The sequence below is a fragment of the Bombina bombina genome, chromosome 2 (assembly GCF_027579735.1).
Source record: "Bombina bombina isolate aBomBom1 chromosome 2, aBomBom1.pri, whole genome shotgun sequence".
NCBI classification, from domain to species: Eukaryota; Metazoa; Chordata; class Amphibia; order Anura; family Bombinatoridae; genus Bombina; species Bombina bombina.
Window position 1 is genome coordinate 313,023,153 of NC_069500.1, and position 25,492 is coordinate 313,048,644.

Genomic DNA, 25,492 nt, shown 5'->3' on the forward strand with positions numbered 1-25,492 from the left:
AAGAAGTGTTGGTTACTTTAGATATTGAGGATTCTGATCCTCTTGATAACAAATCCAGTAAGCGTTTAAATTCTCTTTTTAAACCACCTGTGATTACTCCGGAGGTTTTTCCTGTCCCAGATGCTGTTTCTGATGTGATTGCTAAGGAATGGTCTAAGCCTGATGCTTCTTTTAATCCTTCTTCTAGGTTTAAGAAGTTATATCCTTTACCAGTGGCTAAATTGGAGTTTTGGGAAAAAGTCCCTAAGGTTGATGGGGCTATTTCTAATCTTGCCAAACGTACTACTATTCCTATGGAAGATAGTACTTCTTTTAAGGATCCTTTAGATAGGAAAATTGAATCTTATCTAAGGAAAGCTTATTTACATTCTGGCTATATTCTCAGACCTGCCATTTCTATGGCTGATGTTGTGGCTGCATCAACTTTTTGGTTGGATAGCTTAGCACAATGGGAAAAAGATTCTGATTTGCATAGAATTGTTTGTTTGCTTCAACATGCTAATCATTTTATCTGTGATGCTATTTTTGATATCATCAAGATTGATGTTAAATCTATGTCTTTGGCTATTTTACCTAGAAGATTTTTATGGCTCAAATCATGGAATGATTATAGGTTGCTATCTCTATCATTCCATAATAATTTATTAATAATTTATTTGGTTCCTAATTGGATTCTATTATTTCCACTATTACTGGAGGGAAGGGAGATTTTTTGCCCAAAGATAAAAAGTCTAAGGGTAAATCTAAAGCTTCTAATCGGTTTCGTTCCTTTCTTCAGAATAGAGAACAAAAAAACACTCCTTCCCCTGGCTCCAATTGGAAGCCATGTTCGAATTGGAATAAATCCAAGCCTTATAAGAAGCCAAAGACTGCATGAAGGTGCGGCCCTCAATCCAGTTCTATTGGTGGGGGGCAGATTGAAATTATTTCAAGACATTTGGGAAGGTTCCATTCAGAATCCTTGGATTCAGAATATTGTTTCTCAAGGGTATTGAATAGGTTTCAGAATAAGACCTCATGTGAGGAGATTTTTTTCTCCCTTACATTTCATCAAATCCGGTGAAAGCTCAGGCCTTTCTGAGGTGTGTTTCAGATATGGAGCTTTCAGGGGTATTTGTACCAGTTCCACTTCTGGAACAGGGTCTGGGTTTTTATTCAAATCTATTCATTGTCCCGAAGAAGGAAAATTCATTCAGACCAGTTCTGGATCTGAGGTTTTTTAATCAATTTGTAAGGGTCCCAACTTTCAAGATGTTGACTATAAAAGCTATTCTGCCTTTTGTTCAGCAAGGTCATTATATGTCCTCAGTAGACTTACAGGATGCATATATTCACATTCCGATTCATCCAGACCACTATCAGTTTCTGAGATTCTCTTTTCTAGAAAAGCATTACCAATTTGTCGCTCTTCCATTTGGCCTAGCGACAGCTCCAAGAAACTTTTCGAAGGTTCTAGGTGCCCTTCTATCTGTAAATCAGAGAGCATGGTATTGCGGTATTTCCTTATTTGGACAATATCTTGGTACTGGCTCAATCTTTTCATTTAGAAGAATCTCACATGAATCAACTTGTGTTGTTTCTTTAAAGACATGGTTGGAGGATCAGTTTACCAAAGAGTTTCTTGATTCCTCAGACAAGGGTCACCTTTTTAGGTTTCCAGATAGATTCAGTGTCCATGACTCTGTCCTTAACAGACAAGAGACAAATGAAATTGGTTTCTGCCTGTTGAAACCTTCAGTCTAGATCATACCCTTCAGTGGCTATGTGCATGGAAGTTTAAGGTCTCATGACTGCAGCATCGGATGCGATCCTCTGCTAGTTTTCATATGAGACCACTTCAGCTTTGCATGCTGAATCAGTGGTGCATGGATTATACTAGGATATCGCAATTGATATCCTTAGATCCCAACACTCAACTCTCTCTGACTTCGTGGTTAGACCATCATCGGATTATTCAAGGGGCCTCTTTTGTTCGTCCTTCCTGGACTGTGATTTCAATAGGTGCAAGTCTCACAGGTTGGGGAGCTGTTTGGGGGTCTCTGACAGCGCAAGGAGTTTGGAATCCTCAAGAGGCGAGGTTACCAATCAATATTTTAGAACTCTGTGCTATTTTCAGGGCTCTTTAGGCTTGGCCTCTATTAAAGAGAGAATCATTCATTCGTTTTCAGACAGACAATATCACAACTGTGGCATATGTCAATCATCAGGGTGGGACTCTCAATCCTTTAGCGATGAAAGAAGTATCTTGGATACTTTCTTGGGCTGAATTTAACTCCTGTCTAATTTTTGTGATACATATCCCAGGTGTAGACAATTGGGAAGCGGATTATCTCAGCCGTCAGTATTTACATCCAGGGCAGTGGTCTCTCCTTCCAGATGTATTTTGTCAGATTGTACAGATCTGGGGTCTTCCCGAAATAGATCCAATTTCTTCCCATCTAAACAAGAAGCTTCCCAGGTACCTTTCCAGGTCCAAGGATCCTCAGGTGGAGATGGTGGATGCGTTAGCAGTTTCCTCGGTTTTACCAACCTGCTTACATTTTTCCGCCTCTGGTTCTTCTTCCAAGGGGGATCTCCAAGATCATAATGGAACGATTGCATGTGTTTCTGATAGCACCAGCATGGCCTCACAGGTTTTGGTATGCAGATCTTGTTCGGATGTCCAGTTGCCAACCTTGGCCACTTCCTTTAAGGCCAGACCTTCTGTCTCAAGGGCCGTTTTTCGATCAGGATCTCAAATCGCTATATTTGAAGGTATGGAAATTGAACGCTTAGTCATAGAGGCTTCTCTGACTCAGTGATTAAAACTATGCTACAGGCTCATGATTCCATTTCTAGGAAGATTTATTATTGGGTTTGTAAAACCTATATTTCATAGTGTTCTTCTCATAAGTTCTCTTGGCATTCTTTTAGAATTCCTAGAGTTTTACAGTTTCTTTGGGATGGTTTGGATAAAGGTTTGTCTGCAAGTACTTTGAAGGGATAAGGCTGTTTTGTGGACTTTGTTTAAATTTCTTCCTAAGTTTGTGAATTCTAACAATATTAGTAGGGAAATTGTTGTTCCTTCCTTGTGTCCTAATCCTAAGAATACTCTTGAAAGATCTTTACATTCTTTGGATGTTGTAAGAGCTTTGAAATATTATGTTGAAGCTACTAAAGATTTCAGGAAAACTTCTAGTCTGTTGTTTTTTTTTGGTCCTAGGAAAGGTCAGAAAACTTCTGCCATTTCTTTGGCATCTTGGTTAAAACTTTTGATTCACAAGGCTTATTTGGAGACTGGACAGTCTCTTTCTCATCAGATCAGTCGCCACTTCTTGGGTTTTTAAGAATGAAGCTTCGGTTCATCAGATTTGCAAAGCAGCAACTTGGTCTTCTTTGCATACATTTACTAAGTTTTACCATTTTGATGTATTTGCTTCTTCTGAAGCAGTCTTTTGTATGAAAGTTCTTCAGGCAGCTGTTTGATTCTTCTGCTTATGATTTAAATTTTTTCACTGAAATTTTTGTGAAATTTATGAGAAAGACTTACGGACAGATTTTGAGTTTTGCGTTATGAGCGGCTCGGTAATAACTTGCAAGTTGTTTCCACCGCTCACCTTTTAATAGCGCTGCTATTACAGGATTTCCAAAAACTGCGTTAGCGGGCAATATGGCAGCGTTGAGCTCCATACCGCACACAAATACCAGCACTGTTTTGAGCTGGTTTTACGTGCTCGTGCACGATTTCCCCATAGACATCAATGGGGAGAGCCAGCTGAAAAAAAAGCCTAACACCTGCAATAAAGGAGCATAATGCAGCCCCATTGATTCCTATGGGGAAAGAAAATTTATGTTTAAACCTAACACCCTAACATAAACACCTCTAATCTGCCACCCTCAACATTGCTGACACCTACATTACACTTATTAACCCTTAATCTGCTGCCCCCGACATCGCTGCTACCTACATTACACTTATTAACCCCTAATCTGCTGCCCCAAATGTCGTCGCCACCTACATAAATTTAGTAACACCAACTTCGCCGCCCCCAACTTCGCCGCCACTATACTAAAGTTATTAACCCCTAAACATCTTGCCTCCCACATCACTAACACTAAATAAATATATTGACCCCTAACCCTAAGTCTAACCCTAACACCCCTAACTTTAATATAATTAAAATAAATCGAAATTAAACTTACTATTATTACCTAAAAAATTATTATTTAAAACTAAATACTTACCTATAAAATAAACCCCTAAGCTAGCTACAATATAACTAATAGTTGCATTGTAGCTATCTTAGGTTTTAGGTAGACTAGTTAGTAAATAGATATTAACTATTTACTAACTATCTAGTTAAAATAAATACAAATTTACCTGTAAAATAAAACCTAACCTAAGTTACACTAACACCTAACATTACCCTAAAATTAAATAAATTACATTAATTAAATACAATTAACTAAATTACAAAAAAGCCCACTAAATTACACAAAATAAAAAAGAAATTATCAAATATTTAAACTAATTACACCTAATCTAATAGCCCTATCAAAATAAAAAAAATCCACTTACAGTTTTTGAAGACCGGACATCCATCCTCATCCAGCCGGGAGAAGTCTTCATCCAAGCGGACAGAAGTCCTCAACGAAGCCGGGAGAAGTCTTCATCCAAGCGCAAGAAGTCGTCCTTAAGGCGGGCAGAAGTCTTCATCCAGACGGCATCTTCTAGCTTCATCCTTCCTCGCGGAGCGGCTCCATCTTCAAGACATCCGACGCAGAGCATCCTCTTCATTCGCTGGCTATTCAAGAATGAAGTTTCCTTTGGATGATAGGATTCTATCAGTCGATCGGAATTCAAGGGACGCCATCTTGGATGATGTTATTTTAAGGAAACTTAATTCTTGAATAGCCAGCGATAGAAGAGGATGCTCTGCGCCGGATATCTTGAAGATGGAGCCGCTCCGCGTCGGAAGGATGAAGATAGAAGATGCCGTCTGAATGAAGACATCTTCCCGCCGATAGGGCTATTAGATTAGGTATAATTAGTTTAAATATTTGATCATTTCTTTTTAATTTTGTGTAATTTAGTGTTTATTATTTTTTTGTAATTTAGATAAATGTATTTTGTTAATTTAATTTATTTAATTTTATTGTAATGTTAGGTGTTAGTGTAACTCAGGTTAGTGTAACTCCGATGTCCGGAGCGACAGATTAGGGGTTAATAATTTTATTTTAGTGTTTGCGATGCGAGAGGGCCTCGTTTTATGGGTTAATAGGTAGTTTAATGGTGTTAGTGTACTTTGTGACACTTTAGTTATGAGTTTTATGGTACAGCTTTGTAACGTAAAACCCATAACTACTGACTTTCAGTTTACGGTACGGACCTTGTAGTTATGGGCTGTACCGCTCACTTTTTGGCCAAACTCATAATACCGGCACTATGGGAGTCCCATTGAAAAAGGATAAGGCTGTTTTGCGGACTTTGTTTAAATTTTTTCCTAAGTTTGTGAATTCTAACAACATTTGTAGGGAAATTGTCTTTGTGTCTGAATCCTAAGAATTCTCTTGAAAAATCGTTACATTCTTTGGATGTGGTAAGAGCTTTGAAATACTATGTGGAGGCTAATAAGGATTTCAGTTAGATTTCTAGTCTATTTGATGTCTTTTCTTGTTCTAGGAAAGGTCAGAAAGCCTCTGCCATTTCTTTGGCATCTTGGTTAAAGCTTTTAATTCACATGGCTTATTTGGAGGCGGGACAGTCTCTGCCTCAGAGAATTACAGCTCATTTTACTAGATCAGTTGCCATTTTGTGGGCTTTTAAGAATGAAGCTTCAGTTGATCAGATTTGCAAAGCAGAAACTTGGTCTTCTTTGCATACATTTACTAAATTTTACCATTTTGATGTATTTGCTTCTTCTGAAGCAGTCTTTGGTAGAAAAGTTCTTCAGGCAGCTGTCTCAGTTTAATTCTTCTGTTTATAAGAACTTATTTTGTGGATTTAATTTCTCGGTGGAAATAGCTGTTTTTATTTTATCCCTCCCTCTCTAGTGACTGTACTGTGGACTTCCACATCTTGGGTATTTTATCCCATATGCCAATAGCTCATGGACTCTTGCCATTTACATGAAAGAAAACATAATTTATGTAAGAACTTACATGATAACTTCATTTCTTTCATAATGGCAAGAGTCCATGAGGCCCACACTGTTTTTGGTGGTTATATTTTTTTGTATTAAGCACATTATTTTTCCAATTCTAAGTTCTTACATAAATTATGTTTTTTTGCACAACCTAACAGAAATATTCTGCACTATGTTGTTTTTCTTCCTTTACTTATAGATACCTATCTTTCTTTTAAGACACCCGAGGGTGTCACTCACTTAATTTGGGATATACTGTATCACCTAATATCCATTAACAATTTTTATTGCACACACACACACACATATATATAATCATATGCAAATGTTTAGGCACCCCTGACAACTTCCATGATTTTCATTTATAAATAATTGTGTGTTTGGATCAGCAATTTCATTTTGATCTATCAAATAACTCAAGGGCACAGTAATATTTCAGTAGTGAAATGAGGTTTATTGGATTAACAAAAAATGTGCAATATGCATCAAAAATGTGCAATATGCACCCTTTTCATTTTGTTGATTTGAATACCTGTAACAACCTAGCACTGATAAATTGGAACACACAATTGGCTTGGTGAGCCCATTAAGCCTTAGACAGGTGCATCCAATCATGAGAAAAGGTATTTAAGGTGGCCAATTGCAAGTTGTTGTTCTCTTTGACTCTCCTTTGAAGAGTGGCAACATGGGGGCCTCAAAACAACTCTCAAATGACCTGAAAACAGAGATTGTTCAACATTATGGTTTAGGGGAAGGCTACAAAAAGCTATTGCAGAGATTTAAGCTGTCAGTTTACACTGTGAGGAAATGGAAGACCACAGGCACAGTTCTTGTTAAAGCAAGAAGTGGCAGGCCAAGTAAAATATCGCAAAGGATGGTAAGAACGGTCAAAAACAGCCCACAGACCACCTCCAAAGACCTACAACATCATCTTGCTGCAGATGGTGTCACTGTGCATCGTTCAACGAGTCAACATACTTTGCACAAGAAGAAGCTGTATAAGAGAGTGATGCGGACATCCCACAAACAGAGTCGCTTGAGGTATGCAAACGCACATTTGGACGAGCCAGCTTTATTTTGGAAGAAGATGCTGTGGAATGATGAAACAAAGTCATAACAAGGGGCTTTATGCATGGCGGCAAAAGAACACAGCGTTACAAGACAAACACTTGCTACACACAGTAAAATTTGTTGAATGTTCCATCATGCTGTGGGGCTGTGTGGCCAGTGCCGGTACTGGGAATCTTGTTAAAGATGAGGGTCGCATGGATTCCACTCAATGTCAACAGATACTTGAGAATAATGTTGAGGAATCGGTCACAAAGTTGAAGTTACGCTGGGGCTGGATATTTCAACAACACAACGGCCCAAAACACTGCTCAAAATCTACTCTGGCATTTATGCAGAGGAACAAGTACAATGTTCTGGAATGGCCATCCCAGTCCCCAGACCTAAATATCATTGAAAATCTGTGGAGTTATTTGAAGCGGGCTGTCCCTGCTCGGCAACCATCAAACCTAATTGAACTGGAGATGTTTTGCAAGGAGGAATAGTCCAAAATACCTTAATTCAGTATCCAGATACTGGGTTTTGGAGTTTTATTCAAACTATTCTGCCTTTTTATGGTCATTGATAGCATTATTTGTTTTCATTAGATACAATAAATGCATATTTTCATTATTCTGTTTTCATTCAGATTATTTCCTGAGGATGAGGAATCTCATATGATTCACTTTGCTCTTCAGGACATAGTTAGAGGATCTTTTTTTCAAAAGCTCTTGATTCCTCACGCAAGGGTCACCTTTTTTAGGTTTCCAGATGGTTTATGTCACTGTCTTTGTCTCTATCAGACAAGGGACAATTTGTATTGGGTTCCGTCTGTCGGTACCTTTAGTCTCTATTATTTCCTTCAGTTGCTATATATGCATAGAAGTTTTTAACAGCATTGGATTCAATTCCCTTTGCTCATTTTCAATGGAAAGATCCTTTCCAGCTTTTTATGAGTGTTGTTTCTTCAAGAACATGGTTGGAGGATCAATTAACCAAAAAGTTTGTTGATTCCTCAGACAAGAGTAACTTTTTTAGGTTTCCAGATAGATTCAGTGTCCATGACTCTGTATCTGTCGGACAAGAGACGTCTGAAATTGGTTTCAGCTTATCGAAACCTTCAGTCTCAATCATTCCCTTCGGTAAGCCTATGCATGGAAATTCTAGATTCTTATGACTGCTGCATTGGACGCGTTCCCCTTTGCTCATTTTCACATGCGACCTCTTCAGCTCTGTATGCTGAACCAGTGGTGCAGGGATTATACAAAGATATCTCATTTAATATCTTTAAAACCGATTGTTCGACACCCTCTGACGTGGTACAGACCACCATCGTTTAGTTCAGGGGGCTTCTTTTGTTCTTCCAACCTGGACTGTGATCTCAACAGATGCAAGTCTGACAGATTGGGGAGCTGTATGGGGGTTTCTGACAGCACAAGGGGTTTGGGAATCTCAGGAGGCGAGATTTTCAATCAACTTTTTGGAACTCCGTGCAATTTTCAGAGCTCTTCAGTCGTGGCCTCTTCTAAAGAGAGAAGTCGTTCATTTGTTTCCAGACGGACAATGTCACAACTGTGGCATATGTCAATCATCAAGGAGGGACTCACAGTCCTCTGGCTATAAAATAAGTATCTTGAATACTTGTATGGGCGGAATCCAGCTCCTGTCTAATTTCTGCGGTTCATATCCCAGGTATAGACAATTGGGAAGCGGATTATCTCAGTCGCCAAATGCTACATCCGGGCGAATGGTCTCTTCACCCAGAGGTATTTCTTCAGATTGTTCAAATATGGGGACTTCCAGAAATAGATCTGATGGCTTCTCATCTAAACAAGAAGCTTCCCAGGTATCTGTCCAGATCCAGGGATCCTCAGGTGGAAGCAGTGGATGCATTGTCACTTCCTTGGAAATATCATCCTGCTATATCTTTCCGCCTCTAGTTCTTCTTTCAAGAGTGATTTCCAAAATTCTAAAGGAGCGTTCGTTTATTCTGCTGGTGGCTCCAGCATGGCCTCACAGGTTTTGGTATGCGGATCTTGTCCGGATGGCTCCTTGCCATCCGTGGACTCTTCCGTTAAGACCAGACTTTCTATCACAAGGTCCTTTTTTTTCCATCAGGATCTCAAATCTTTAAATTTGAAGGTATGGAGATTGAACGCTTGATTCTCAGTCATAGAGGTTTCTCTGACTCCGTAATTAATACTATGTTGCAGGCTCGTAAATCTGTATCTAGGATGATATATTATCGAGTCTGGAAGACTTGCATTTTTTGGTGTTTTTCTCATCATTTTTCTTGCCATTCTTTTAGAATTCCTAGAATTTTACAGTTTCTTCAGGATGGTTTGGATAAAGGTTTGTCTGCAAGTTCCTTAAAAGGACAAATCTTTGCTCTTTCTGTTCTTTTTCACAGAAAGATTGCTGGTCTTCCTGATTTTTATTGTTTTGTACAAGCTTTGGTTCGTATAAAACCTGTTATTAAGTCAATTTCTCCTCCTTGGAGTTTGAATTTGGTTCTAGGGGCTCTTCAAGCTCCTCCGTTTGAACCTATGCATTCGTTGGATATTAAATTACTTTCTTGGAAAGTTTTGTTTCTTTTTGCCATCTCTTCTGCTAGAAGAGTTTCTGAATTATCTGCTCTTTCTTGTGAGTCTCCTTTTCTGATTTTTAATCAGGATAAGGCGGTGTTGCGAACTTCTTTTAAATTTTTACCTAAGGTTGTGAATTCTAACAACATTAGTAGAGAAATTGTGGTTCCTTCATTGTGTCCTAATCCTAAGAATTCTAAGGAGAGATCATTGCATTCTTTGGATATAGTTAGAGCTTTGAAATATTATGTTGAAGTTACTAAGAATTTCCGAAAGACTTCTAGTCTATTTGTTATCTTTTCCGGTTCTAGGAAAGGTCAGAAGGCCTCTGCCATTTCTTTGGCGTCTTGGTTGAAATCTTTAATTCATCATGCTTATGTCGAGTCAGGTAAAACTCCGACTCAAAGGATTACAGCTCATTCTACTAGGTCAGTTTCTACTTCCTGGGCGTTTAGGAATGAAGCTTCGGTTGATCAGATTTGCAAAGCAGCAACTTGGTCTTCTTTGCATACTTTTACTGAGTTCTACCATTTTGATGCGTTTTCTTCTTCTGAAGCAGTTTTTGGTAGAAAAGTTCTTCAGGCAGCTGTTTCAGTTTGATTCTTCTGCTTATAATTTCAGTTTTTTTCATTATAAGATTTAAACTTTATTTTGGGTGTGGATTTTTTTTCAGCGGAATTGGCTGTCTTTATTTTATCCCTCCCTCTCTAGTGACTCTTGCGTGGAAGATCCACATCTTGGGTATTCATTATCCCATACGTCACTAGCTCATGGACTCTTGCTAATTACATGAAAGAAAACATAATTTATGTAAGAACTTACGTGATAAATTCATTTCTTTCATATTAGCAAGAGTCCATGAGGCCCACCCTTTTTTGTGGTGGTTATGATTTTTTTGTATAAAGCACAATTATTCAAATTCCTTATTTTTTATGCTTTCGCACTTTTGTCTTATCACCCCACTTCTTGGCTATGCGTTAAACTGATTTGTGGGTGTGGTGAGGGGTGTATTTATAGGCATTTGAGGTTTGGGAAACTTTGCCCCTCCTGGTAGGAATGTATATCCCATACGTCACTAGCTCATGGACTCTTGCTAATATGAAAGAAATTAATTTATCAGGTAAGTTCTTACATAAATTATGTTTTTAAGCAACTTTCTAATTTACTCCTATTATCAAATGTTCTTTATTCTCTTGGTATCTTTATTTGAAATGCAAGAATGTAAGTTTAGATGCCGGCCCATTTTTGGTGAACAACCTAGGTTGTCCTTGCTGATTGGTGGATACATTCATCCACCAATCAAAAACTGCTGTCCAGAGTTCTGAATCAAGAAAAAAGCATAGATGCCTTCTTTTTTATATAAAGATAGCAAGAGAACGAAGAAACATTGATAATAGGAGTAAATTAGAAAGTTGCTTAAAATTGCATGCTCTATCTGAATCACGAAAGAAAATTTTTGGGTTCAGTGTCCCTTTAATATACTTTCTACCTCTGTAATTATTTTGTATCTAAGCTTCTGCTGACTGCCCCCTTATTTCAGTTCTTTTGACAGACATGCAGTTTAGCTAATCAGTGCTCACTCCTAGGTCACTTTACGTGCATGAGCTCAATGTTATCTATATGAAACATGTGTACTAATGCCCTATAGTGGTCAAAATGTATTCAGATTAGAGGCAGTCTTCAAGGTCTAAGAAATTAGCATATGATCCTCCTAGTTTTAGCTTTCAACTAAGAATACCAAAAGAACAAAGCAAAATTGGTGATAAAAGTAAATTGGGAAGTTGTTTAAAATTGCATGCCCTATTTAAATCATGAAAGTTTTTTTTGGACTTGACTGTCCCTTTAAAGGCTTTTCATCCATTCAGATTCTGGGTCACCAGGCACAAACCAGTCTAATTTCTCCGATTGATCTTTTCTTTAAAATGTTTTTAGTATCAAACATTACGTTTTGTTTAAGCTAATGATTTTTAAAAAAAATATTTTTTGAATGTTAAAAAGATGATATTTTAATATGAATTACAACTGTTTCCTGTCATGAATAAAATATACTTTTGTTTTCATGCCAGTGGAGGCATGCCCCTGTTTGCTGTGGGAGTTTCCAAAATCAGCCAATCGGAAATATCTCTTACCGACAATTTATGCACAAACATATTTCTTGTTAGTATCAATATCAATTTAACATTAGCTTAACTTTTTAATTATACAAAAAAAAAGAAAATAACAAGTTTAATTGCCGCTATGCAATACAAAAAATATTTGCATGTGGCCCCTTTTAGATGATTAGTTTGCCCTTTTGGTCTTAAACGGACAGTCTACTCCAGAATTGTTATTGTTTAAAAAGATAGATAAGCCCTTTATTACCAATTCCCCAGTTTAACATTACACTTTTTTACTTCTGTGATTACCTTGAATCTAAGCCTCTGCAGACTGCCCCTTATCTCAGTTCTTTTGACAGACTTGCATTTTAGCCAATTAGTGCTGACTCATAAATAACTCCACGGGAGTGAGCACAATGTTTATATGGTACACATGAACTAGCGCTGTCTAGCTTTGAAAAACTGTCAAAATGCACTGAGATAAGAGGCAGCCTTCAAGGGCTTAGAAATTAGCACATGAGCCTACCTAGGTTTAGCTTTCAACAAAGAATACCAAGAAAACAAAGCAAATGTGATGATAAAAGTAAATTGGAAAGTTGTGTAAAAATTGCATGCCCTATCTGAATCTTTAAGGAAGAAGTTTAAATACCTACTGATAAATGTAAATACTCTATTGATAAATTATCTAAAGCTAAAACTAATAGGATATTTTGGTGTCCCTTTGTGCCCTTTTAGAAATATAGGGATAAGGTAGATGGAGACTTAATGCTATTAACCCCTTTATGTCCACACTCTCCCAACAGTCACAGCTGAACAGATAGGTATAGTTCTTGACAGAAGGGTTTTATCCTTAAAGGGACAGTCAGCACCAGAATTGTTGTTGTTTAAAAAGATAGATAATCCCTTTATTACCCATTCCCCAGTTTTGCAAAACCAACACGGTTATAATAATACACATTTTACCTCTGTAATTACCTTGTATCTATGCCTCTGCAAACTGCCCTGTTACTTCAGTTCTTTTGACAGACTTGCATTTTAGCTAACCAGTGCTCACTCCTCGGTAACTTGCGTCACATGAGTGAACTCAATGTTATATATATGAAACACATGAACTAACGCCCTCTACTTGCGAAAAACTGTCGAAATGCCTTCAGATTAGAGGCGACCTTCAAGGTCTAAGAATTAACCCCCTAGGTTAAGCTTTCAACTAAGAATACCAAGAGAACAAAGCAAAATTGGTGGTAAAAGTAAATTGGAAAGTTGTTTAAAATTTCATGCCCTTTTTGAATCATGAAAGTTTTTTTGGGACTTGACTGTCCTTTTAAGCAATGTTATACAGTCTTAAATCATGTAGATGTAGCTACATCCAGGTTATTTAAGATTATCGACTGTTACCAGCAAAAGGCAATTCACCAAGCACCAAAATGGTTGAAAAAACCTTAGTTGTTGAACTAATCAATCTGACAGAACTGGCTAGTTTTGCTTCTTTACCCGTACCTGAAGGTGGTTGCCTTGGCACCTTAGTTACTGAATCACTTAAATTTTTTAAGGCCCATTGCTTACACCTAGGGCAAATATGTATTAAAATCACTCAGCAAAATGCATATTTAAATCAAGCCATATGTTTTTACAATGTTCGCTGAAAAAAAAAAGATATTTAATGTAAACAAACCCATATTTAATATACAGCATAACTGAAATTGTAACCAAGAGGGTCAACATTCAAAGGTTCCTTATATTTGTGTTCTCACAGCCTTGGCAAGTGGCTGGAACAGGAGTATTCCTTTAGCATGCATGACGTTTTCTTACTGTTGACATCATATTCTCTAAATTATTTTATGCCTGCAGGTTTTCCTGTTTCTTCTTGCAGAATGTAACCTGGCATGTTTTGTTTTTTTTGTGTTTATTAAACTAAAGTAAAAAGGCATGTTTGGAAAACTAGAAACAAATCCAAAGTAAAGTACTCTGAAAACAATGTATTTCGATTTTGTATCATTTAAAAAAATGTTGCTATCAGTGCCGGGTAATTGATATCACATTCACTATTCCCTGTGAGATTCTGCAATCCAGAGAACTTCAGTGCTATCTATGAAAGCCCGCAAGCAACTCGCCAGAACTTCTAGGTTCACTCCCTTTAGATATATGGGAAATTGCTCCTTTAGGTACAGTACTGTGCAAAAGATTTAGGCAGGTGTTACAAAATGCTGTAAAATAAGAATACTTTCAAAAATAGAAATGTTAATAGTTTATATTTGGCCACAAAATGCAAAATTAGTGAACAGAAGAAAAATCAAAATCAAATCAATATTTGGTGTGACCACTGTTTGCCTTCTAAACAGAATCAATTCTTCTAGGTATATTTGCACATAGTTTTTCTTAAAGTGAAAGTAAATTTCCAGCATCCGCATTAATGTAATGCATTTATGTGTGTGAGAGCTATAGTCGCTAACTTTTTTTATTATATAAAGATTATTATTTTCCAGTTATTTTTACCGTAAATCTCATACCTTTTTCCTTATTCACTCCTCCCACCCAACCATTTCCGTATTTCTATACTTTACACGTCAGAGCGGTCCCAACCGCTCTTGCGTGTACATTCGTGCGTTTTCTCGTCCGTCTCCCTATATTGCGCATGCGCATATCTCGTAAGTCTTAGTATTTTGCGCATGCGCATAAACCAGCGCCGCTTAGATAAATATTGTAACAATGAATCTGTAGATCCATTCATTTGTGGCGTAGCATCAATCGTTTGATCAAAGCGTCTGCCGCAAAACTGTTTTTTTTTGTTTGTTTTTTTTTTTTTTTTTAAGAGATCGTCATTTGGAAAATTAATAGCAAGTACAACAACATAATTATATTATTTCTCATGTTAATATTTGATCAATACCAAATTGACCTAAATTTTTTTTTTTTAGGGTGTTATATATACACGCAATAACTATGATTATAGCAAATATGCGCATGCATTTTACATGAACGCGCATATGATGTGGTCGCACGCATGCGTATTGATAATAGTGGGCGGTTATGTTGTCTGTTGGGACGCCAGTAGGGTACCAATAGAAACCGTCTAAAGGGTAATTGTCATCCACAAACAAATTTAAAAAAAATTGACAGGCAGAGTTACGACGATAGGAGCGCTCGGTGTGAAAGGTAGTTTAAATAATATATAGATGTAAAAAAAAAAATTATGAATGAAACTCATACTTATTTTAGTATTACTTGCAAAACCTGCGTGGCTGTGTGTCAAAGTTTACTTTTCCTTTAAGGAACTCAGCAGGTAGGTTGTTCCAAACATCTTGGAGAACTAACCTCTGTTCTGTGGATTTAGGAAACATCAGTTGCTTCTGTCTCTTCATGCAGTCCCAGACAGAATCTGCCTTGAACTTTTTGCCTGGGGGAGACCTTGCTGATGCAGTATAACTACATTGTGTCTTGTTGCTGTGCTCAGTCTAGCCATTGTGCAGATATATTGCGTATGACTTTTGACATTAAAGTGTCTTTATCAACATCACCCTGTTCATCATCAGCCACTGTTCCTCGTTTTATTTCTCCTACACAGCTGTTTCCGTTAAAGGGACACTGAACCCAAATTTTGTCTTTCGTGATTCAGATAGAGCATGCAATTTTAAACACCTTTCTAATTTACTCCTATTATCAAATTTTCTTCATTCTCTTGCTATTTTTATTTGAAAAGCAAGAATTTAAGCTTAGGAGCCGGCTCATTTTTGGTTCAGAACCTGGGTTGCGCTTGCTGATTGGTGGCTAAATGTACCCACCAATCAGCAAGGGCTATCCAGGGTTCTGAACCAAAAATAGGCAGACTCCTTAGCTAAGATTCCTGCTTTTTCAAATAAAGATAGCAAGAGAATGAAGAAAAAATTATCATAGGAGAAAATTAGAAAGTTGCTTAAAATTGCATGTTCTATCTGAATGAAAGAGAAAATGTGGGTTTAATATCCCTTTAATTATTGTGTTTCAATTTATAATTAGCACCTGTTTGGTATAATTGTTTAACCATGCACCTGACTATTTATCTAGAAGGTCCCTGACTTTACGCAAGTGTACCTAGAAGAATGAATGCTGTTTTGAAGGCAAAGGGTAGTCACACAAATATTGATTTGATTTAGTTCCGTTCTGTTCACTCACTTTGCATTTTGTTAATTGATGAAAATACACTCTTAAAATTTCAATTTTTGAAAGCAATCTTACTTTACAGCATCTTTTTCACACCTGCCTAAAACTTTTGCACAGTACTGTATATTTTAAATATGAAATAGCTGTTGCTGCTATTTGAAAACACAACCTAATCGAATTGGCTGAGCTTGCAGGGAGAGCATATCTCTATATTTACTCCACATCCTCCTTATCGTTTCTCTCACTGTATACACAATGAGACCAGTACTTAGTTTTTATAAAAGCGTACAGTGCAAATGTAGTGGCTTATTAGTTTTAGTGTTTGAAATGGCGCCTTTTCCAAAACCGTTTTACAATGTGAGAAATGTTTCAGATACACTTTTATGAACGGGAAAAGCTATGGCCATGTTTTTATGTGGGATATTAATATCATAGAAGAAATAGGGATATTCGCACCCTATAGAGGTGCGCTGTGGATGGCAACAATAAATCCAAGAACGATCGGATCAAAGGCAGCTCTCCCCAGGTAGAAGTGTCAGATGCAGATGTATGTCCTATAAAAAGGGACAAGAAGGCGCCACATAGGGTGATATCGTCAGGTAAAAACACACAAACAAATGATTAATATCAGGTAGCGTTAATCTGGTTTCTAAAGAAAAAATGTTAATTTTACACATACAAGTGTTTACATCAACACTGTTGTACAGTGTGAAAGAACAGTAGCAATTTGCAAAGTACACTCCAGCTGAATGGCCATTGTATTACTGATTTGCTTTTGCATAATATGTAACTGGTAGATTTCTGATAACAAAATGGGAAATCACAGTTTACTTTAATCTCTAAATTGCTCTTGAACAATACTAACACTAGCAGGAAAACTTAACATGTAACTTGTACTACAAGTGCACAGACACTAGTGATATACTTACGGTAGTAGTTTCACAGTAGCACAATTTGTGTTAGCAATCTTGCACAAAATACCACTCCACTTGTAATCTCAGACTGTGGGTTTAACTGTATAATGTATTTTAATGTTTACTTTACCTTTTTTACCTATGTTTCTCAATCATTTCAGGTCATGAAGGAAAAGTGGGAATGGCATCTATTATTCTGAAACCCAATCAACAATTACATTTAAAGAGCATTTATGAACAAGTTGTGACTTATCTACCTGCCTATGCTTCTCCTCGTTTTCTGAGACTACAGGTAGTTTTAGGTTTACTGTAGATACCTTTGAGCATATACTGTCATTTTTGTACTATTATCTAAACTACATTTTTGATGAATAAAGCAGAATTGTAATTGTATTTTGCTGTTTTAGTGCAGTAAATGTTACCCTTTAGTTTTGAACACATTTTGGGAACAAGTGTTTTGTTGTTGGACATTTCTATTATTATTATTATTGGTTATTTGTAGAGCGCCAACAGATTCCGCAGCGCTTCCATGATATATATGATGCATGAGTTACTAGCATCTTGCCAAATATATTTATTTTGACTTATAATTAGGGACATATGTGCTGTTGAACCCCCAACCCTATTAGACACATAGACCCCAAGAATCAACCCATGGAGCTTCAGACTTCATCTAAATCTCTTCTGATAGGAATTTTTGATAGTATAGGTGGGATCTGATGTCCCTATTGGTCATTATTTAAATCATTTAAAAAACTCTGCCAATTGTTTATAATTAAAATATTTCTATACAGGTTTGGCATATGGCAGACTTGTTAAATAAATAACACCTAGATTATGAGTTTTGCGTTACGGTTTTAACGCTGAAAATGGCCATTTCAGTGTAAAAACCGTAACGCAGCCATTACGAGTCCTGTCGGTATAGCTATACCGCAAGCATTTTAGCCTGTAACTCAACGTCAATCCCGCATTTAAAAAATTTAAGTTTTTGCGTGGGATTTCCATAGCGCTGGTATTACAGGTTGTGCAGTGAGGCTAAAATGCTTGAGTTCCAGTCTGTACCGACACAATCTGTTCCGCTATCTGAGACCAGTAATTATGAGTTTTGCACAACAAAACTGTTACACAAATCTCATAACTAAAATGTTATAAAGTACTCTAACACCCATAAACTACCTATTAACCCCTATTCCGCCGTCCTCCCGCATCGCAAACACTATATTAAACGTATTAACCCCTAATATGCCGCTCCCAACGTCGCTGCCGCTAATAAAAGTTATTAACCCCTATTCCGCCACTCCCCAACATCGCCGCCACTAAATAAAGTTATTAACCCCTAAACCTCTGGCCTCCCACATCACCGCCACTAAATAAACCTATTAACCCCTAAACTGCCAGCCCCCCATATTGCAAAAAACTAAACTATTAACCCCTAAACCTAACAACCCCCTAACTTTAAATTAAAATTACAATATCCCTATCTTAAAATAATCAAAAAACGTACCTGTGAAATAAAAAAAACTAAGTTTAAACTAACCATTAACCTAACATAAGTAACTATTATACTAAAATTAAAATAACTACAAATTAAATAAACTAGATTACACATTTTAAAAAACTAACACTACTACTAAAAAAAAATAATTAATAACTTTATTTGTGTCGGGGGCGGCAGATTAGGGGTGAGTTTTAAACATAACTTTTTTTTTTCCCCATAGACATCAATGGGGTTGTGTTACGGCGATTGCCATTCCGCGCTTCAGGTGTTAGTTTTTCTCTAACATGCTCTCCCCATTGATGTATATGGGGGAAAGCGTGTACGAGCACGTCAAAGCAGCCCTTGGCTTTTGTGCGGTATAGAGCTTATTGCCACCATATCGCACAAGGCGGCTTTTCAGAAACTTGTAATGGCAGCGCTATGGAGGGTGAAATAACGCAACTTTTGTTGCGTTCATTTCGCACACTCTATAGTGCAAAACTTATAATCTAGGTGTAAGTGTTTTGTATTATAACCTGCTCTTTATATGCCAAAATAAAGCAGAGACAAGCGATCCAATACACTTTATCATTGCTGTATCTTTAGAGGAGACTCCTCTGTGACTAAATAATTGCCTGGAAAAAATTGTGATTTGGGAAAATGTGCACTGCAGGAATGGAAGTGTACAAAGGATGGTAAAAGATTGCAAGGGAAGATATAGAATTACACAGGAGACAGATGACTAATACAGTTAAATGGACATAAAACAAGGTTAAATGGACATAAAACAAGTTGGGATAGAGACAAAATATAATATGTACTTTCAGGGCCGTCTTTAACACAGGGCTGATGTGACATGGGGAACACACACATTCAGTCCTAATACTGTCACAGTCAAAAGTACTCTGCTTATATATATATATTTTTTTTAAAACTGTGCCAGACTGTGCCGGTGTCATGTGACATGCCAAGCTATTGCCATGTGCTGTTTTAGATGTGCACTGTGCAGCACTGAATGCAAAGCCCTAACTCGGCATACAGCCATTTCCACTGCATCAGAAAAGGTCCTACTGGGGTTATCACTGTTACCAGGTAACTGCTCTGGTTGTGGGGATTGTTTCTGGGTAGGGCTGACTGTAGGCACATGCAGCAGAAAGCTGGAGCGGCAGGCACGTGAGGATTTGAGCATTGTTGCAGCTGCATACACTGCTCTCTTCAGTGTGACTCATCTCACACTGTATCCATGCATGCCTTGGACAGACAGCATCCAGTCTACTGGTCCCCTTAGCCCTGCTCTTTCTGCTGTGGCCCTAAGATCAACTAACTGAAGTTTGTTAGGGGAACAGTGCTTTGTAGAAAGGTGTCAGTGGGAAGAATAAGTGAGTGTACACATGCCCCTCCCCATGCAACATTGTCTAGTGCAGGGTGAGAGGGAACTTGTTCCTAGCAAAGAAGCGACATGTGCTGCTGTGGCTGATGTATAGTGTCATGCTGATACTTCACACATTAATGTAAGGTTTATTTTTATAGTTTTTATTTTCTCTCTGTCTCAGATTTTACAGCTTCCCATAGTAGTTCTGCTGTTCAAGTCAGTACATGTATATTTGTCTGCACCTCCATGCTTCCTCCTCAGTCTTTACCTTGCTTTGCTCCTGTTGGCTGCCCTAAATCTCTTTAACCAGCTAACCTCACACCAGAATCACATTCAAAAGAATATTAAATGAATCCACAGTGGAGGAATTTATATATTTATTTACTTATTAGTACTGCTTAGGTCCAGTTTCACATATTGTAATTTTTTTTTTTAAATGATTAGCCCAGCAGTGCATGATCCACAAAAAAATTGATTTAGTATTTTTTTAGGATGTTGGGGTGGAGAGCGAAATTGCATGGGGTGGGGGGGGGGGGCAAGAAAATTTTTGCCCAGGGTCCAGTCAATATTAAAGACGGCCCTGTGTACTTTAATTACTTTACCTGCAAATTTATACTGCAGTGCCTCGCCATTAACCCTTTCTTTTAAGTTTCTAAATTGTACAGCTTTACTCCCACCCCCCACACAATTCCTTATATGGCTGTATCTATATATATCTTTGCTTTGGTAGAATGCAAGACTTTAACACTCATTATCTGTTGGAGCATGCCTTGAAGCAAATAAGCTGCTGTAAACTCAGTTGAAATACAATGCCTGTGTTTCTGATGCTAAACACTGATAAGTAGGGGTGGATCAGACTAATCCAGGCAGCATGGCTATTACTAATTTTGCTTATTTTTGAAAATTATTTTAAAATACTTGCCAGCAATTTTTAAAACTTTTTTTTATGCAAACTATTTTTACTTAATTAGCCCTTTTAGGATATGCACAGATCTCAACATGTTTTTTGGCATTTTAATTGAATAGATATAGATTTTATTAAAATAGCATTGGGGAAGAGTTATGAAAAATGTAATTGGTATACAGCCATAACTTTTTGAGTGGGTGAAAGAAATCCACATTATTGTTAACAGATAGCATGCTCATTTTGTGCACATAGGCTAATATCAGAGATAAATATATACTGATATTATGTCAGGACTCTTTTATGATGTACATACTGTTCCTATAATTTGGTATAGTTCATAAACATTTTTGTATTGCTTTAAATATTTATATATTGTGTTGACGAAATCTATCTGTTAGGAAATGTAAGGTTGGGAGCTAACAAACTAGCTGCTCTGTACCTCTTTGTGAACTAATAAACAACATAGCCTATATGGTCAACAAGAAAAAAGTACTACAACCTTTCTAAAATGAATGTGGCTTTCCAAAACAGACCACCATCTAGCCTTGAAGTGCTTAATCTAGTGAACCCAAGTAAGGTTTGCCAATGCATTGCTGCTAGTGAACACTTACAACCACGCAAGCTGTCCCTCTAGCAACAGCCCTTTCACCTACAGTAAGCCAGAAAACTGACCCTGTGCCTTGGTCCTGCAAAACACATGTGAATTACCAAAGGGTTGAAAGTATGTCAGTGCATAAAAATGCCACTTTACCAGCAACTGCAAAGCTCTGTAAATTACCTGAAGCTTGAAAAGGTTTCCATGCCTACACCCAGCTGCTAAACTCCAAGTGTTAGAGAGGGACCCTAAACTACATACATTATCATACTGAGGACTAAATTCAGGCACTGCACACTTATAAGGCCTGTCTCACTAATTAGCCTCCCATCACAGTGACTAAGAGATAACCTTCCAAAGGGTGAAAATTAGCTGGCTATAGCCAACCAGAGCAGAATTGAGAATCTTCTCCCAGAGTACCTAGAAAATAAACAGAAAAAACATATATAACTTTTAAGGTGGTATAGAATATTAATAAATAATAATAATAGTAAATAATTCATATAAAATCAATTTCAATGAATACTTGTATATCATACATTAAATTATCATATTATACAACCAGACAGGAACAAAAATAATGATCTAGATACAAATAAAATATAAAATTGTAAATGTAAAATAAGATGCACAGGGGAGAGAAACAAAATTAAGAGAAACAGGAAAGAGAATAGATGGGAACCAACAAAACTATTGAATTACTTCTTAAGAAAATTATATACAGTATCCCACAAAAGTAAGTACACCCCTCACATTTTTGTAAATATTTTATTATATCTTTTCATGTGACAACACTGAATAAATGACACTTTGCTACAATGTAGTAAGTGAGTAGTACAGCCTGTATAACAGTGTAAATTTGCTTTCCCCTAAAAATAACTCAACACACAGCCATTAATGTCTAAAATGAGTGAGTACACCCCTAAGTGGAAATGTCCAAATTGGACCCAATTAGCCATTTTCCCTCCCCAGAGTCATGTGACTCGTTAGTGTTACATGGTCTCAGGTGTAAATGGGGAGCATGTGTGTTAAATTTGGTGTTATTGCTCTTATACTGGTCACTGGAAGTTCAACATGGCACCTCATGGCAAAGAACTCTCTGAGAATCTGAAAAAAAGAATTGTTGCTATACATAAAGATGGCCAAAGCTATAAGAAGATTGCCAAGACCCTGAAACTGAGCTGCAGCATGGTGGGCAAGACCATACAGCAGTTTTACAGGACAGGTTCCACTCAGAACGGGCCTCGCCATGGTTGACCAAAGAAGTTGAGTGCACGTGCTCCGCGTCATATCCAGAGGCTGTCTTTGGGAAATAGATGTATGAGTGCTGCCAGCATTGCTGCAGAGGTTGAAGGGGTGGGGGGTCAGCCTGTCAGTGCTCAGACCATATGCCGCTTACTGCATCAAATTGGTCTGCATGGCTGTCGTCCCAGAAGGAAGCCTCTTATAAAGATGATGCACAAGAAAGCCCGCAAACAGTTTGCAGAAGACAAGTAGACTAAGGACATGGGTTACTGAAACCATGTCCTGTGGTCCGATGAGACCAAGATAAACTTAATTGGTTCAGATGGTGACAAGCGTGTGTGGCGGCAACCAGGTGAGGAGTACAAAGACAAGTGTGCCTTGCCTACAGTCAAGCATGGTGGTGGGAGTGTCATGGTCTGGGCCTGCATGAGTGCTGCTGGCACTGGGGAGCTACAGTTTATTGAGGGAACCATGAATGCCAACATGTACTGTAACATACTGAAGCAGAGCCTGATCCCCTCCCTTCGGAGACTGGGCCACAGGGCAGTATTCCAACATGATAATGACCCCAAACACACCTCCAAGATGACCACTGCCTTGCTAAAGAAGCTGAGGGTAAAGGTGATGGACTGACCAAGCATGTCTTCAGACCTAAACCCTATTGAGCATCTGTAGGGCATCCTCAAATGGAAGGTGGGGGAGCACAAGGTCTCTAACATCCACTAGCTCTGTGATGTCGTCATGGAGGAGTGGAAGAGGACTCCAGTGGCAACCTGTGACGCTCTGGTGAAGTCCATGCCCAAGAGGGTTAAGGCAGTGCTGTAAAATAATGGTGGCCACACAAAATATTGACACTTTGGGCCCAATTTTGAAATTTCCACTTAGGGGTGTACTCACTTTTGTTGCCAACGGTTAAGACATTAATGGCTGTGTTGAGTTATTTTGAGGGGACAGCAAATTTACACTGTTATACAGACTGTACACTGACTACTTTACATTGTAGCAAAGTGTCATTTCTTCAGTGTTGTAAAATGAAAAGATATAATAAAATATTTACAAAAATGTGAGGGGTGTAATCACTTTTGTGGGATATTGTATATCAAATTCATTGTTTAGATCAAAGTGTATTAGGGTATCTAATTTATGTATATATTCCATTTTAAGTTTACCTAGTTGTAATTGTATATCTCCTGCACCTTCAATGTCTTGATAACTTTCAGATTCCCATAAATTTCGATATTTTGGGGTTCCTATTATGGACTTTATCAAAATAGAGGGACAAATTGTGTTTTTATGTTTTATATATATATATATATATATATATATAATTTCCTCATTCTTGTTTTTAAAAGGTGAGAAGCGTGTCCTACATACTGTAGTTTGCAAAAACATTCCAACAAATATATTACATTCCAACTGTTAGCAAAATCCCAAATAAAATATCTCATTACTTCTAGAGGAGTGATACTCAGGTTTACATTTCTTATTCACAATAAAATCCACTACATGTTCTAAATCTCCAAAAACCTTTTTCATTTCTCAATAAATTATTATCCCTTATAAAACTCCTTGACAATTGAAAACCTAAATAGGGTCCCTTTTTAAAAACAACATTCAGTTTTTCTGATATAACTTCTATCAAGGCTGTATCCTTCCTTAAACTTTACTAGTACTTTTCTATAATTTCTTTGAGTTCCCTAATTGTGTTTTATACACCAGCATTATAGTACTTCTGATTCTTTGCTTTAAAGGTCAGAAGATCTGTCCTATCTAACTTTGATATTGTGTGCATATTGATGAATCGGCTTCTCCATATCATTTATTCAGGAATCTATCTTTCATGATATTTGCCTGTTCCAGATATATCTTTCTAGCATTACAATTTGTTATAATCCACAGCATTAAGGTGTTTTTAATCTGTACAAACAGGCTTTTTAAAATCCTGATGCCAAGCGTTATAGCCTGCTATACTGTGGCTTTCTTCTTTTATTATTTTTTCGTTATTATTTTACACTATTGGGACATACATTTATAATTACATTTCAAATTCTAACCTGTGGAGTAGTATTGTTAGATGAAACACCAGTAAAATACTTCATATTGTTCCTTGCTGGGTTACAATCCTGTAAGTAAATTTCATGATATAGCAGGGACCCAGTATATTAAATATTGTACCATATATTAAAACATTGAATGACAATTTTTTAATCTTTAGCACTGGGTTTTGTGTGATTGTATTCTCAAAGTATACTGTCAGGCAATATTTAAAAAATTTGCCCAAGAAACAAACCATAGACAAGAACACAGACATTCTATAAAGACTGATTTTGTTTTTTTTATCTATGCAATATTTTAATTTTATATATGATATATATTTTATTTTAGGAAAACATGGAGGTTACTGGAACATTCAAACAACAGAAATTCCGTCTGGTGGAACAAGGCTTTAATCCATCAACAATAACAGATCCACTTTATTTCTTAGATGATTCTAAAAAAGAATATGTTCCGATGACCAAAGAAATTTACAACACAATAATATCTGGACAGCTAAAACTCTAACTTTATTTTTATGTCCAAATCTAGATGAATTGGGGGTTTTGGCACTGTGAGAGCCCTTTATGGTCATGCGTGTATAAAGTCTGTGATTTTTATAACTGCTGTCAATTCAATGTTTTACTTCAATAAAACTAATATTAGTAAAGTATTGTTGCCTGTACATATAACAAAATATGTAAATTTACAATCATTTGGACAGTGGATGGTTAACATTAATAAAATATATAGCACATAATAAACATATTTTAAGTTTTTAAACAGGTCTATATTTATTGTGAAGTAGATAGATCCATTCAGGTAAGTGGACATGTAGATTGGAGAAGCTATGCTATACTGTTAATTCAAATGCAAATATAACACCATTACAGTATACAATTATACCTATTTAACTAAACTAACTTTCTTTCATGTAATTGGCAAGAGTCCATGAGCT

The 25,492-nt window shown here is 37.1% G+C and overlaps 1 protein-coding gene across 1 annotated transcript in view; it reads left to right on the forward strand.

Annotated features, from left to right (window-relative positions):
* Positions 1-25,204, forward strand: part of SLC27A6 (solute carrier family 27 member 6) — a 239,303-nt gene extending 214,099 nt beyond the window's left edge. The window contains exons 9-10 of the mRNA XM_053701645.1: positions 17,066-17,196; positions 24,886-25,204. Coding sequence (XP_053557620.1) covers positions 17,066-17,196; positions 24,886-25,062 — 308 coding nt within the window. The 3' untranslated portion in view covers positions 25,063-25,204. The remainder of the gene's footprint in view (positions 1-17,065; positions 17,197-24,885) is intronic.
* Positions 25,205-25,492: the final 288 nt, after the last annotated feature.